Source organism: Molossus molossus, unplaced genomic scaffold (assembly GCF_014108415.1).
Source record: "Molossus molossus isolate mMolMol1 unplaced genomic scaffold, mMolMol1.p scaffold_m16_p_11, whole genome shotgun sequence".
NCBI classification, from domain to species: Eukaryota; Metazoa; Chordata; class Mammalia; order Chiroptera; family Molossidae; genus Molossus; species Molossus molossus.
Window position 1 is genome coordinate 103958890 of NW_023425346.1, and position 12960 is coordinate 103971849.

Below are 12960 nucleotides of genomic sequence, written 5' to 3' on the forward strand. Positions count from 1 at the left end.
AAAACAAACAAAAAAAAACGTAGCTATTTTCAAAACCTCTCGGACGGGACCTTGAAAGCCCGCCGCTGGGTGAGAACCCCACCTGCGCTAGGCTGACGTCCAGGCTCTGTCACCAGGGCCTCGGCCTCCTCGTCTTTAAAACCATGTTGGGTCTCTGTGGCTTTTGCCTGGAACATGGTTTTGGTCGGGGGATTCAGATCTTTCTGCATTTCAGGGAGATTCCTTTGTGTTTTCTCTCTGAATAGTCTTTTAGTTTTTTTGCTGGGGATTTGTTGTCAGAAATACTGTTTGTCCTTTGGTTAGGCCCTTGTCTGTCTTCCTGTCCATTAACTTCTCCCCAGATCCTTTATTTCTGCCCGTCTAGTCTCATCGTGTTTATTTCTGGCCACCACGGAGTGATGGGAACTCAGTTTTTAGCACTGTCCTATGCCTTTCCCACATTTTGTTCATTTCGTGCAAAGTGGTTTTGGTGCTGGTTATAGACAGAGAGGGCCGCCCCCGGCGCTGCGGGCCGAGCACTGGACCCGGGCAGCGGAGAGACGCCGGCCGCGTTCTCGGGCCTGGGGCCACCCAGGAGCCGGGACGCTGGTGCTCTGAAGGCCGAGCCCCCGTGGCGAGCAGGGCACCGCGTGTCCAGGGCAGGATCACAGACACCGGAGTTAGGGGTTCGGGGTGGAGCAGGGAGCTGCCTGCCGGAGGCCAGGTGGGTGGTGGATCCTTCCTCAGGTTGGAGGGCAGCTCTGAGGTCTGACCCCGGGCTCCTCTGTCTGGTTTCGTGGGAAAGTAGCCAGGGTCTCGTCCACCTGAGGGCGCAGGCGCTGAAACGGCACCGAGGTCCAGACGTGATCCTTGGCCTGCGGAGGTCCTGACCTGGGACCAGTAGTCAGGTCCGGGCTGCTGGTTATGCGGGCTAGGTCTCCAGGGGGAAGAGAGAGACATGATTTCTAGAGCTAGGATTCAAAGCCAAATTGAATCAAAGTCCTAAGGACCCCCAGTTTCGCCCTCAGTTCTAGATGTTTCCCTTCCATCGCCCCTTGTTTCAAATCCTCATCCCCGAGTTGTCTTTCTGAACGCCTGTCCGGAAGTTGGGTTCAGGGGGGAAGCACTGGTAAGGATTTCCTTCTGCTTTTCGGGTTTGGTTGGCTTCTCCATTGGCTGTGTTTTGCTTGCTCCCTTCCTGCCTCCCCCCTTCCCCCTGTCCCCTGCTGTAGCTTTTTGCATGATGTCCTTACTGCTTCTCGGGCACCTGCCCAGACCTCTGCTGAGACATCCGCCCTGCTCGGGGTCACTCACACGGGGCCACAGACAGATCTTAGTGGCTGGCTACTAGCAAGGTTTCTCTCCCTCCGTCGCCATCAGATGTGGGGTGCGGGGAGCTCCCCTTCCTCTGGTGTCCTGTGCAGGAGGAGGGGCTGCAGGAGACGCCCCTCATGGTGAGTGTCCGGAGAAGGGACACACCGCTCTGCCCACATTTCCGTTTGCCAGCTGGCTCTCCGGCATCCTGGTCACCTGCATGGGAGTGCTTGGATCGCAGCACCCGAGGCTGGGTGCCGAGTCTGTCACGCCCTGCCCACCGCTCTGTCGCCTGGGGAAATGGTCTCTCCGTCTCTCCCCTCCACACTCGGGGCGCTGTTGTCGGCGTGGGGTCAGATTCCCGTCCACCAGCTCTAGAATTGACTCTTTCTTAAGGCCAGTGCTGGCGAGGTCTTTTAGGTGAAGTCACACACGTCAACACAGTCCCAGTCCCGTGTGTCACCCACAGAAGCCCAGAGCAGTCACCACACATTAGATCACAGTTGTTAGTACATTTCATAGTAGTTCCTTTTAAAACAAAATTAATGTACGTTTTTAAAAAATTGGCAGAGGAAATGAAATCTGATTCAGTTAAATGTTGTAAACTTAGCCCAGCCGGTGTGGCTCAGTGGTTGAGCGTCGTCCTATGGACTGAGAGGTCCTGGTTTGATTCCCGGTCAGGGCACATGCCTGGGTTGCAGGCTTGATCTCCAGCAGGGGGCGTGCAGGAGGCAGCCGATCAATGTTCCTCTCACACATTGATGTTTCTCTCTCCCTTAAAAAAATAAATCAATAAACAACATTAAAAAACATTTTATCAACTTAAATGTTAGTAGTAAAAGTTTTTCCCCAGTATAAAGTAACTTGCAGTGCAACATTTCATTTAAACATCACAAGATCAAACCTCTCCAGAATCTATGTTAGTAAGTTACTGCTTTGGTATTTTTTTTTTTTTTAATCCTCACCCGAGGATATTTTTCTATTTATCTTCAGATAGAGTGGGAGGGAGGGAGACAGAGAGAAAACCATCGATGTGAGAGGGACACATCAACTGGTTGCCTCCCGCATGACCTCGACCAGGGCTGGGGACAAACTGCAGGTGCGTGTCCTTGTCCGGAATCAAACCCTCAGCTCATTGGCCTGGGGGCCGGCGCTCTCACCACTGAGCCCAACCGGCCAGTGCTGACTTCGGTGTTTCTATCAAAGCTAAAAGAATAAAATCAACTTTAAAAAAACTTATGGCACGTTTGTGATTCAAATTTTTTATATTGGGGAGAAATGAAGATTCGGGGCTCTGTGCAGCGCCTCTCTCATCCCGCTTGTCTTAAACAGTCGGGAACAACCCAGTTTGCAGGTGTTTTCCGATTTCATCTCGGGGCTGAGTGAGGACGATTTTAGGCAAATGGTAAGGTTTTCATGGAAGAGACTGTCTGAACGGTGATGGAGGGCCCCGGACCTGGGCAGGGCCGACCTGGAGCCAGCTGGCCCCCGAGGAAAGGGTCGTAGCTGCCTGGCCTTGTCCCCACCAGATGCTAGGACGACGCCCTCCCCTCGCTGTGGGAACGGGAACAGGTGCAGGAGCGGGGAGCGCAAGGCGAATGTTCACCCTTGGCTTTTGCACGGAAGGGTGAAGATGAACCGTAGAAAAGGGGGAACAAAGTGATCAGTGGGTGTGTTTCTTTTGACTTTTTTGGAGCTGAAGACAACCAGCCCCCTTCCGACCCCTTCTGAGCTGTGAGTGGGGTGAGGAGAAGACGGGCCCCTGCATCCCGGATGTCACCCCGTGGGCGCGAGACACTTCGGGGAGGGCCGCGGGCTCCCGTGGGTGGAGCGGGGCTGTGGAGACCTGTCTGAGCAGCTCGCCGAGGAGGGGCGGGGCTCCTGCCGCCTGCCGGCCGAGGGCGTCTCGGCGCTGCCCGGGGAGCTGGCCGCTGGTGCTGGCCGCTGCACCACCAGAGGTTGTGGGGGTGATGGGGATGCCGTGGGGAGAAGTGCTGTGTCAGCTGGCGCTCGCTCGAGGGTCGCCATTCTTACCCGCTCGTGTCCCTTGCGGAGCCGTGAATGTGACGTGAATGCTTTCAGCCCCGTTAGCCAGAACGGTGGACGCGGGAGGTCAGGCGTCTGTGGCGGTGCGACTCAAAGCCTCGTCTTCCTTTTGGAACAGGGAACCTCCGCCTGGTCTTCTCTTCCCCGTAAGGCGGGTGCTCACACCCCCTGTGCGCACGGCCCTGCCTCCCAGAGGCCTCCCCTCGAGCCTGCCCGTCTGGTCTGACTTCCAGGGAACAGGGAGCCCAGCCCCTTCCCTCAGCTCCAGCATCCCACACTCCAGGCTGCTTCCCACGGCGGAGGCCGGGGCTCAGGACAGTAACCTGGACACCTTTTGGGTAATCGGTGGGGGTTATAAGAGACACCCTTAATTTAAGTCTTCCTAAAAGATGATTAAAAGACAGAACAACTCTATCCTTCCTGTGTGCTGGTCAACACACGCGTGTCCACATCCCTGGTCCCGGTAGGTATGTTCAGTTCCCTCTCACCCAGTGGGGGAAGGAAGGAAGACGGTGACCCGCCTCAGAAGGCAAGTCCAAGGGCAGACCGCGGGAGCCAGGGCAGTTTCCTGGGAACCCAGCGGGCCTGTGGGTGACCAGAATTTCATAAATTGAGGGTGAGTTCAGACAAGGAGGGGGCACTGTGTTCTCAGGAGCTGACAGCAGCTGTTTCCGCTGCTCAGTGCAATGGGACAGTCAAGCGAGGAGTCACGCTTGGTTCTGTCCAGCACGTTTCTCCGCCTGTTGATCTCCGGCGACCTCACCTCACCCGGAAGCGGAGCCCTCGGGGAAGCAGGGATAGATTTAATGGGGGGGGGGGCTCCATTCTCCCTTCTCATGAAGATGTCATCACAGGGACAGAGCCCGGGGGCCACTGGAGCGTGGGCAGGCAGCTGTGCGTGACCCTGCCTCACTCCCTGCACACCTGTACGCAGGTGTGCGCACCTGTACGCAGGTGCGCTGGTCCAAGCACTTCTCGATGCCTTCTAGTGCGGGGGCAGGGGGACACTTTCTGAAAACAAAATCCCCTCTGAAGTCTTTAATGTTATGTGCTGACGCTCAGCAGTCAGGGAAAGCTGGGTACTGTTCCTGCGACGCGTCGTGTGGGCTGTGGGCCAGGCTGTGTGGTCGGTCAGCGCTGGAATGTCGAGCCGGGTGAAGAAGACCTGTGGGAAAAGCACTGGGAATTGGATTATAAAATAGACACGTGAAAAATCTACATTAAGAGTGAATTGAATGTGAGGTTTGGCGCTGCCCTATGAAATTCTGGTGGAAAGCGGTCGGTTGGCTGGGGTGAGGCGCAGGTTCGGATTTAAGACAGTGACGGTGGCGGCCGCGCCGAGCGAAGACCAGCCTGGGGCCCCTGCTTCCGCCCTCAGGCTGTCCCTCTGCGCTTCTCAAGTTGACCGTAGAAGACGGACCTTAACTCCTTGCTCACCTGCAAGATGCCGGGCCCGGCAATTCCCACGCACCCAGCGGTCACGTCCCGGGGGGCTTGCAACAGCCGGTGGGAGGACTTACTTTGTATGTACAACTCACGGATCACATTCCTGCTTCCCGACAACCTGGGGGCTTCAGCACCTGGCTGAGTGTCACGTGATCACTCGCCCTTCGGGCTCATGCAAGCCGATGTGAGTCTTTAATTTTTGTTTCTTGGTGCAGCGGTGATCCAAAGTATACAAGCCGGCTGTGAGTGGCTCGTGTTTGCACGTATAAAATATCGAAACGATAGGCTGTAGCTGAGGGGGCTTGAAGAAGTGATGTTAGCCCTGGCCGGTTTGCTCAGCGGTTAGAGTGTCGGCCCTCGGACCAAAGGGTTTCGGGTTCCATTCCCTGTCAAGGGCACATACCTGGGTTGCAGGTTCGATCCCCAACCCTGGTCAGGGTCCTGCAGGAGGCATCCACTCGATGTGTCCCTCTCACATCGATGTTTCTCCCTCCCCGCCCCCTTCCACTCTGTCTAAAAATTAATGGAACTAGATCCTCGCTGAGGATTAACAACAGCAACAGGAAGGTGATTTTAGAATTGGAAGGGGACTTACAGATGTAAACAAGAAGGACCCCTCCTTATGGAGGTGATGAGAATTAGGTCTGAAGTCCTTGGCTCAACTTGTAAAGCCAGAGACCTCAGCAAGTGCAGGGAGGGCGGGCGTGCTCTGAGCGGAAGCAGAGGGGCGGGGACTCGCCATCGTGGGTGAGCCTGCGTTTCCCAGGGGGGCTGGAACCACGGGAAGGCTTCCTGTCTCAGTTCTGGGTCAGGAGCCCGGGAACCAGGTGTCGGCAGCAGCGCCAGGATCCGTGGAGAGCTGGCCAGCACCGGACCCGAGTCTGGTGGCTGTCACGCGGGGGCGTTGGGTGGGGGCGTGGGGGCTCCTGTCCTGTGCCAGGTGTTTCCCAGCTCATTCTGTCTCCAGGACAGCCCAGCCAGGAGGGGGTGTTGTCTCCTTTCACCTCGAGAAGCTGGAGGTTCAGGGCCGTACCTCATTTGCAGCCGGACCTGGCGGGTGCTTGTCCGTGTCCAGGTGGTCTCCTGGGTTGTCCCCCCTCAGATGTGTTTCCTGCTGACTCCTGAGTGCAGACGCCGCCCTTCTTTCCGGTGACCGGGGAAGGGGGATCAACCTGAGCGTCTGTCTAAGTATTTTCATGTTGGACAGTTGTCCTTGGTGTTCATTATCGAGCAAGCTGACACCCGGCAGAGCCAGTGGGTTTTGCCTGTTGCATCAGTGCCTGGAGGCGTGTGGGAGTGGGGGTGTGTGCGCGTGTGTGGGGGCCCAGACAGGTCAGCTCCTGGCTGGCCCGTGGCCGTGGTGGGGCCCGTGTCCGCATCGCGGGTGTGGAGTGGCCCAGACCCCGGACGCCGGGATGGAAGGGCCCCGCCGGGCCTCTGGTGGAGGAGGGAAGTGTTCCCTGGGAAGCAGAGGACCCGCCCACGGGCTCTGGGGTCGGCGGGAAGTCCTGCGGGCTGGCTCTCCGACATCTGGTTATTTGGGGTTCACAGAAGTTTCTGGAAGCCCTCTGTGCCAAGGAGCTGAAAAGGAGGGCAGGTGCCGATGCGTTCCTGTCTCAGAAACAGAATTCAGAGTCGCGGTGGGGGTCCCCCGGAGTGGACTCAGGGCCCAGAATCTCGGGAGGTGGTTTGTCTTCGGAGCTGCAGAGGAAACCGGGGTGGCCGGCCCGGGGCGGTGCTGGGAGCGGCGTGCTCTGCCCCCCGGGCGTTCGAGGGGCCCAGCCGTCTAGGGATAGCCCTTGCCACCTCTGCGTGGCCGTCCTGTCCCTCCTCGACCAGCTGGGGTTTCTGGAGTCACTAACCACGTGGTCCTAACCCTGTCAGCCGCTGCTCTGCTCTTTCTGTCTAACTGTGTGTAGTAGCCCGGCACCCTCCCTGTGGCCGCAGACACCCCTCCCCATGATGTTCTGTGTTCCCACCAAGAACTGGGTTTCCCTTGAGGAGAATACGGGTTCTCGGCCCTCGGACTAGTCCACGTGTGGCGGACGAGCACCGGCAGACATGCGAACTCGCTTGTCTTGCAGACGGAACGAGAGGACTACTTCAGTGTCTCCGTTCCAAGCCCTGGGCCAGCCCCCAGGGAGCGAGAGCCCCTGGACTGACGCTCACGGCCGGCGTTAACATTCCGCCTTCTCAGCCACTACGCCCCTGCCGTGCCCACGAGCCTGTGCGTCCTAACCAGAGACGACCACCGGCTCCGGGGGGCAAACACCTAAAGCGGAGTCCGGTTCTCTCAAAACCCAGCAGTTGCTGGGGGCGGATCCGAAACCCACTCCCAAAGGCTCAGAGTGGCCCCCAGGGCGACAGGCTGGGGTGTATTTTTCCACAAGCGAAGCCCATGTCTCTCTGCCCTCCGCCCCCCCGTCTTTCCCACGTAACGAGATGTTTTGTGTGTGTGGCAGGTGGCCGCTTCAAGAAAGAGATTGTTGTTGATGGACAGAGCTATCTGCTGTTGATTAGAGATGAAGGGGGCCCCCCAGAGGCACAGGTGAGTATTGCACGCCAGCGGCTCACCCGCCTTTCACCTGCTTCCCTTGTAGAGATCGTCCAGTGCGCAGAAGCCCATGGAAATGTTTTCTGCGATGAGGTTTTCCTGCTCTCTGAGACACCAGTTCTATTCTTCCTTCACATAAAATCCCAGAGGGAAGTTCGGTCTGGGGGACGTAGGTCCCTTCCCGTGTTTCTCAGGTGAAGGAAGGGCAGAGTCCGCAGGGAGCGGCGGCTGCACTGAGTTGACACCCCCGAGCCCACCCCCACTGGCAGCTGTGTGCAGCCTCGCGTGGTTTCTGTGCACGTCCCTTGAATGGTGGCCGTTCTAGAAATAAGAAGCACAGGGGTGGAAATCTTCTTTCTTCCGCTGACTTAATCTCCTGTTTAGTGTCTTGCTCACACAATCTACGAGCTGAGCACGTTTTGAGCTGGACCTGGTAATGCAGGGGGTGCCTTGTGTTAGCTCGTTAGTTCTCGAGATGCCCGCCGAGAGGGTGCTCCATCCGATGCCCTGGGATAATCTGTGCCCAAGGCTGGACCTGGTGATAGGCACAGACCCCGGGGTCTGCCTGCCGATGGCGCCAGCGCAGGGGTGCATAGGACCAGGACCCCAGGAGGTCTCCGTCTCTGCCTGGCCCCAGAAAGTGTCCATTCTGTTTCCCCAAGGACCAGTCCTTTGCTCAGGTCACACTTTCTCCAGAAACCTCACTTAGCCTAGAAGCTTTCCCTAAAGATCTGGGCTTTGGGGGGTATGGAGATGGAGCCTTTCAAAATCACGGACAGGGTTCTGTGCAAAATCGGGCAGAGTGGTGAATGTGCAAGAGGAAAGATCTGTTTTCTAGTTCCTGCTCCTGGGCACGTGTCAACCCCCACTTTGTTTTCATGGTTGCACGGCATTTCCTGTGGTCTGCCCACAGACCGTGGCTTCATGAATGAAGCCCCAAGATCTGTGGCTGCTGGTGGCCTCTTAGGGTAGTGTGAACGCTGCTAGCCGGCTGGCTGTTTCTTTTCATTGGCAGTTGGTGGGGAAGCGATGGGCCATTCCGGAATGGCGCCCCCTGCTGGTGCACGGCAGTCAGGCTGCACCTGAGAGGTTGGGGCGGGGCTTGACTGCCTCTGCTGGGGCGGGGTTCCTACAGTGGCAGCTTCAGTGTTGGGAGGTGCAGGCTGGTCCCAGGGACTTTAGGCATTCTGAAGGTGCTGGTGGGGTGAGGAAGCTGACCCCCTTCACCCCTTGACAAAGAGAAAGGGCAAATGTACCTCAAGGTAGGGAAAGGGGGAGCCTCTGTCAGGGAGTTCCCGGTGTCTCTGGGGGAACACAGTTTGCTCAGGCCTGTCTCAGGGGTCCTTGTTTCTGAGTTCTTGTTCTCATTGGAACCGCAGGTTCACTGCAGTTTTGTTGTGTAAAACGTCCATGTGTAACTGAATACCTTCCTCATTTATATGTGGAAATCAGAGCTTACCCCCCCCCCCCCGCAAGGTTCCCCAGATATGTTAGAGCCGGTGCCTCGGCCGCCAGAACTTATGTGGGAGCCGCACAGGCTCGTTCAGAGAAAGCAGGTGGCGTTTTAAAAATTCCTTTTCAGTTGGCGTCCCCACGGGGAGAATGTCTCCTCAGCGATCTCTGGAGATGAGTGTCCGGGGTGGAAGGGGGTGCGGGTCCCATTCCAGGCATGTCGTGCTCCGGGTGAGAGGGAGTTATGACGCCCCAGCAACATGTTACAACAGAGTCCAGCATCGCACATGGCCGGACGGCAGGGGTCTGCTGCCCGCCTGCGCATGAAGGTGACACCCTGCTGCCGGCCCAGCCCCTCCTCTCCACGCCCTCCTCACCCGCTCCCTGCCCCTCCCCTTCTTCTCTCCCTAGTTCGCCATGTGGGTGGATGCTGTTATATTCGTCTTCAGCTTGGAGGATGAAATCAGTTTCCAGACTGTTTACCACTACTACAGCCGGATGGCCAACTACCGGAACACGAGCGAGATTCCGCTGGTCCTGGTGGGAACCCAGGGTGAGTGAAGTCTGCCGACAGCTAGAACTTGAAGGCTCCGGCAGTGCAGGAAGGGAGGGTTCGGGTGAAGAAGAAGTAACTGCCCGCTGAAGGCTCCCTTTTCACGGAGAAATCACTCGGCCACCTCGAAACAGCACACACACACACACACACACACACACACACACTGCTGCAGAAAAAATAAGATCTGTTTTCCGTTCTTCTCTTGTGTTATGTAAAAATGTACAAGCAATCTAAAAGGCAGTTTATTTAACTCTTGGTGCGCCTTTAAAATAATACTGACTTCTGATCTGTAACAGTTTTGTTCTATTCTGCTCTGTTTGTTAATGTCGTATGCTCTCTCTTTCATTTTTCATCCAGAAGGCCCCTCAGAGAGTAGAGAATCGTGCTGTCTGAACACATTTATTTTTTTCTTCCAGGTCACTTAAAACACGGTCTTTTACTAAAGTGATATCACTTAAAGTGTCCTGTTCTTGGTCACAGCCTCACTGATGTGCTGGTGGCTACCACTGGGATTTTACCTGAGGTCACATGAAACCTTTCTAAAAATCAGGGGAAAGTTAACTTTAAAACCGCATTGTGAGAGCCCAGCCAGTGTGGCTCAGTGGTTGAGCATCGACCCAGGCACCAAGAGGTCATCAGTTTGATTCCCGGTCAGGGCACATGCCCAGGTTGTGGGCCAAATCCCCAGTGGGGGGCATGCAGGAGACAGCCAGTCGATGTTCTCTGTCATCGATGTTTCCATCTCTCTCCCTCTCCCTTCCTCTCTCTCTCAAATCAATAAAGGAAACAAAAACGATTTAAAACTGTATTGTGAGGAATGTGGGTTAACTTCAAAAATGATCATGTCAAGAGACATTGGATTATCTCTTCATTTTTGTTTTCTTGTTGTTCGTCGAGTGTTGCTGTTAATTCCTTTAGAACCCGCGCACCTGTGCCCTTCTGTGCCCGGATCCGGGTTTGTTCTCGTGGGTGCTCAGCTGTGTTGGACGAGCAGGAGCGGCCGGCTGTGGCATTGCGCCAGGCCTGATGGGACCGGGCTCGGGCGGGCGGGCGGCGGCTTGGCGGGGACACGCTCTGAGACAGGCCAAGTCCAGGAGCTGCGCGAGGGTTAGGAGAAGGGAAGGTGTGTGGATGAACTGAGAGCATTTTCTCCGTGTGCCACGTGGGAAATGTTAGAGTTGGGTTTTCCTGGAGAGCCCCCCCCCCCAAACCCCACTTTTCCCCTAGCATATTTATAAATGGCCAGTGGTCAAATAAGTGAACTCTTCAGAGAGGGAAGATTTAATCTAAAACCAAGTAGAAGTGAGGTTCTTCATGCCTAGAGCGCCCTCTAGTGGTCAACAGAAGCGGCGAGCCGGTTAAAAGTCCTTGTTCTCATAAATGTGTGGAATTGTCATAGTTGAGTTGGTGGCTTGAAAATTCTTAATAATGTGGGAGGGGGGCAGGGGTGTAGCTCACTTAAAGCAGATCCTGCTTAAAGCGTCTTCAGGGTGAAGCGATTCATTTCCAATAAGCTCTTCCTGAAGGCCTGCCCAGGCTGTTTCTGAGCCAAGTCAGACTGCGGGCGTCTCCTCGCCTGCTGCCTGAGTCCGGGGGGTTGTGTCGAGGACTCACGATGCCTTTCTGCCGTAGACGCCCTCTGACCCGCAGTGGGTCAGGCTTCAGCGAGGCCAGAGGCTTCTGCCTGACAGTGTGTTAACCTCACACCCCAGTGTCTGGGGAGTCGCACCGAGGGTGGGTGTCTGAGGCTCCAGCCTCGGGACCACGCCGACCTGCAACTTCCCTGCCTCCCGGCTGTGCCCCCTGGACCGTCTCCTCCCGGGCCCTGGCAGGGTTAAGGCCAGGAATCTGCGCGAGGCACTCAGCACACGCACGGGCATGCAGGTGTTGGTTGAGTGGCTGCTGCCGTTCCTTTTACTTCATACACAGGCAGGTTCCCTGGCGTCCTGCTTGGGTACCGGAGTGCGTCTCTTTCTGCTCCGCCCTGGGAGATAAGCCTGGCCCTGGTGGCCCAGCCCAGCTACAGAAGGGCACAGCCACGCCCACCCCGACGGCCTGCATGTCTGCAGAGGTCTGCGGATGGCTCACGGGCGCTGGGGAAGCCCAGCTAGGGGCCTGAGCGGGAGGACTGACCCCTTTATTCCTTCTGATGTGGTCAGTGTCTACTGGAAGCTCGTGGGAGAGACTTCATACTCAGCATCGCCTCCTCCACACAGAGTGTCAGTTAGAGATGTTTCTCATCTGGGGCATGCTCAGCCCTTAACCAGATCTGATTCCCAGAGCGCCCTAGAAGCCCCGAAAGCAGGAAGGTAGACGGCATGGGGGCTCTGGGGGGTTCCACCCCTAGCTACTAGCTAACAGCTCGAAAACTGGTTTCCTGTGAAGCCTTCGTGGGCAGGTCACAGACCAGGAATCTGAAGTTCCCCTCCCAGGTGGTCAGGCTGGTGGCCTCCAGGTAAGAGGTTGGGGGATGGGAGCAGGTGAGTTAAGCTCCTTCCTGAAGGGCACCTGGCCGGTGGGACGCCCTCAGCCAGAGGGGGGGGAGACTGGGAGATCACATCCTGGGACAGTCGGGGCATGGGGGTGCCCCTAGGCGGGCCAGACATTTCTGAAGGAGGTGGTTGTGTTTGCTAAACAGGCTCCATTTGCAAGGGTTGCGGATTAAATCGGTTTGAGGGAGAAGCAGGGGCTATGAAAGATGTGGGGTTCCAAAGAGCGAACACCAGAGAGCCCCCCGTGGAGGTGTCCAGGGCCCTTTCCTCTAGTGACAGCGCCGCTCGGAAGAGCAGTCAGGCAGAGGCGGAGCGGGCGTCCCCAGGAGGGAGTGGACTTGCTGGGGGCCCCGGACAGGGTGAGTTACTGGTCGATGCTCCGCAGCCTGTGGTCCCCAGATTACACTGGAGCTTGAGATGTGTGTGGATTTGTAACTTGGTTCCTGCCATTTTCTTTTTTTTTTTAAGGATATGTTCTTATTGATTGGAGGGGGGGTGGTGCCCGACCAGGGATCGAACCCGAAATCTTTTGGTGCATGGGAGCCACCCAGCCAGGGCTGTTTCTACCATTTTCTTAAAAGATGTTTACGCCTGTAAAAAATACTTCTTTTCCTTGAATGTTGTGAAATCCAAGTCATATTTATTCATCTGTCAGATAAGAAGGCAGGACCAGGTATTCTTTGAAGAAATCCCTCTAGCAGGTTTTGCCAGGGAAGGTTCTAGAACATTTTCTTCTGGGGCGGCACAGGTCCCTGTCAGCCAGCCCCAAGTCGCAGTTTCCCTCAGAACACCAGGCTGTCAGGTGGGACCTAGTCCACGGAGCTGAGAAGTAACCTGGGCGTCAGGGAACGAAACGACAAGGGTGGGGGTGATACTTTTATTGTTACTTTTTATTATATTCTTTTAAATATACATTAAGATATATTTCAATATATTATTTTATCATAAATTATTATTCCCTCAAGATGCCACTTTTTTTTAATTTGAAAAAAGTAGACTGTCAAATGCACTTCTGAGCAAAATAAAAAAGTAAATAAATAAATAAAAGCAAACCCAAATTGGAAAGGTTGTTGCTACCTCGTATAACTTGCACGTGCTGCTGTTCCTTTGCTTGGGAGACC

At 55.9% G+C, this 12960-nt stretch overlaps 1 protein-coding gene across 8 annotated transcripts in view; it reads left to right on the plus strand.

The window, feature by feature from the left end:
• The window catches only part of AGAP1 (ArfGAP with GTPase domain, ankyrin repeat and PH domain 1), a 479358-nt gene that overhangs the window by 174047 nt on the left and 292351 nt on the right, over window positions 1-12960 (plus strand). For all 8 annotated transcript variants that reach the window (XR_004958681.1, XM_036254522.1, XM_036254517.1 and 5 more), the window contains 2 exons: window positions 7248-7333; window positions 9203-9344. Coding sequence is in view for 7 of the 8 variants with exons in the window: in XM_036254522.1 (XP_036110415.1) it covers window positions 7248-7333; window positions 9203-9344 (228 nt within the window). In the remaining variant the exon portion in view is untranslated. The remainder of the gene's footprint in view (window positions 1-7247; window positions 7334-9202; window positions 9345-12960) is intronic.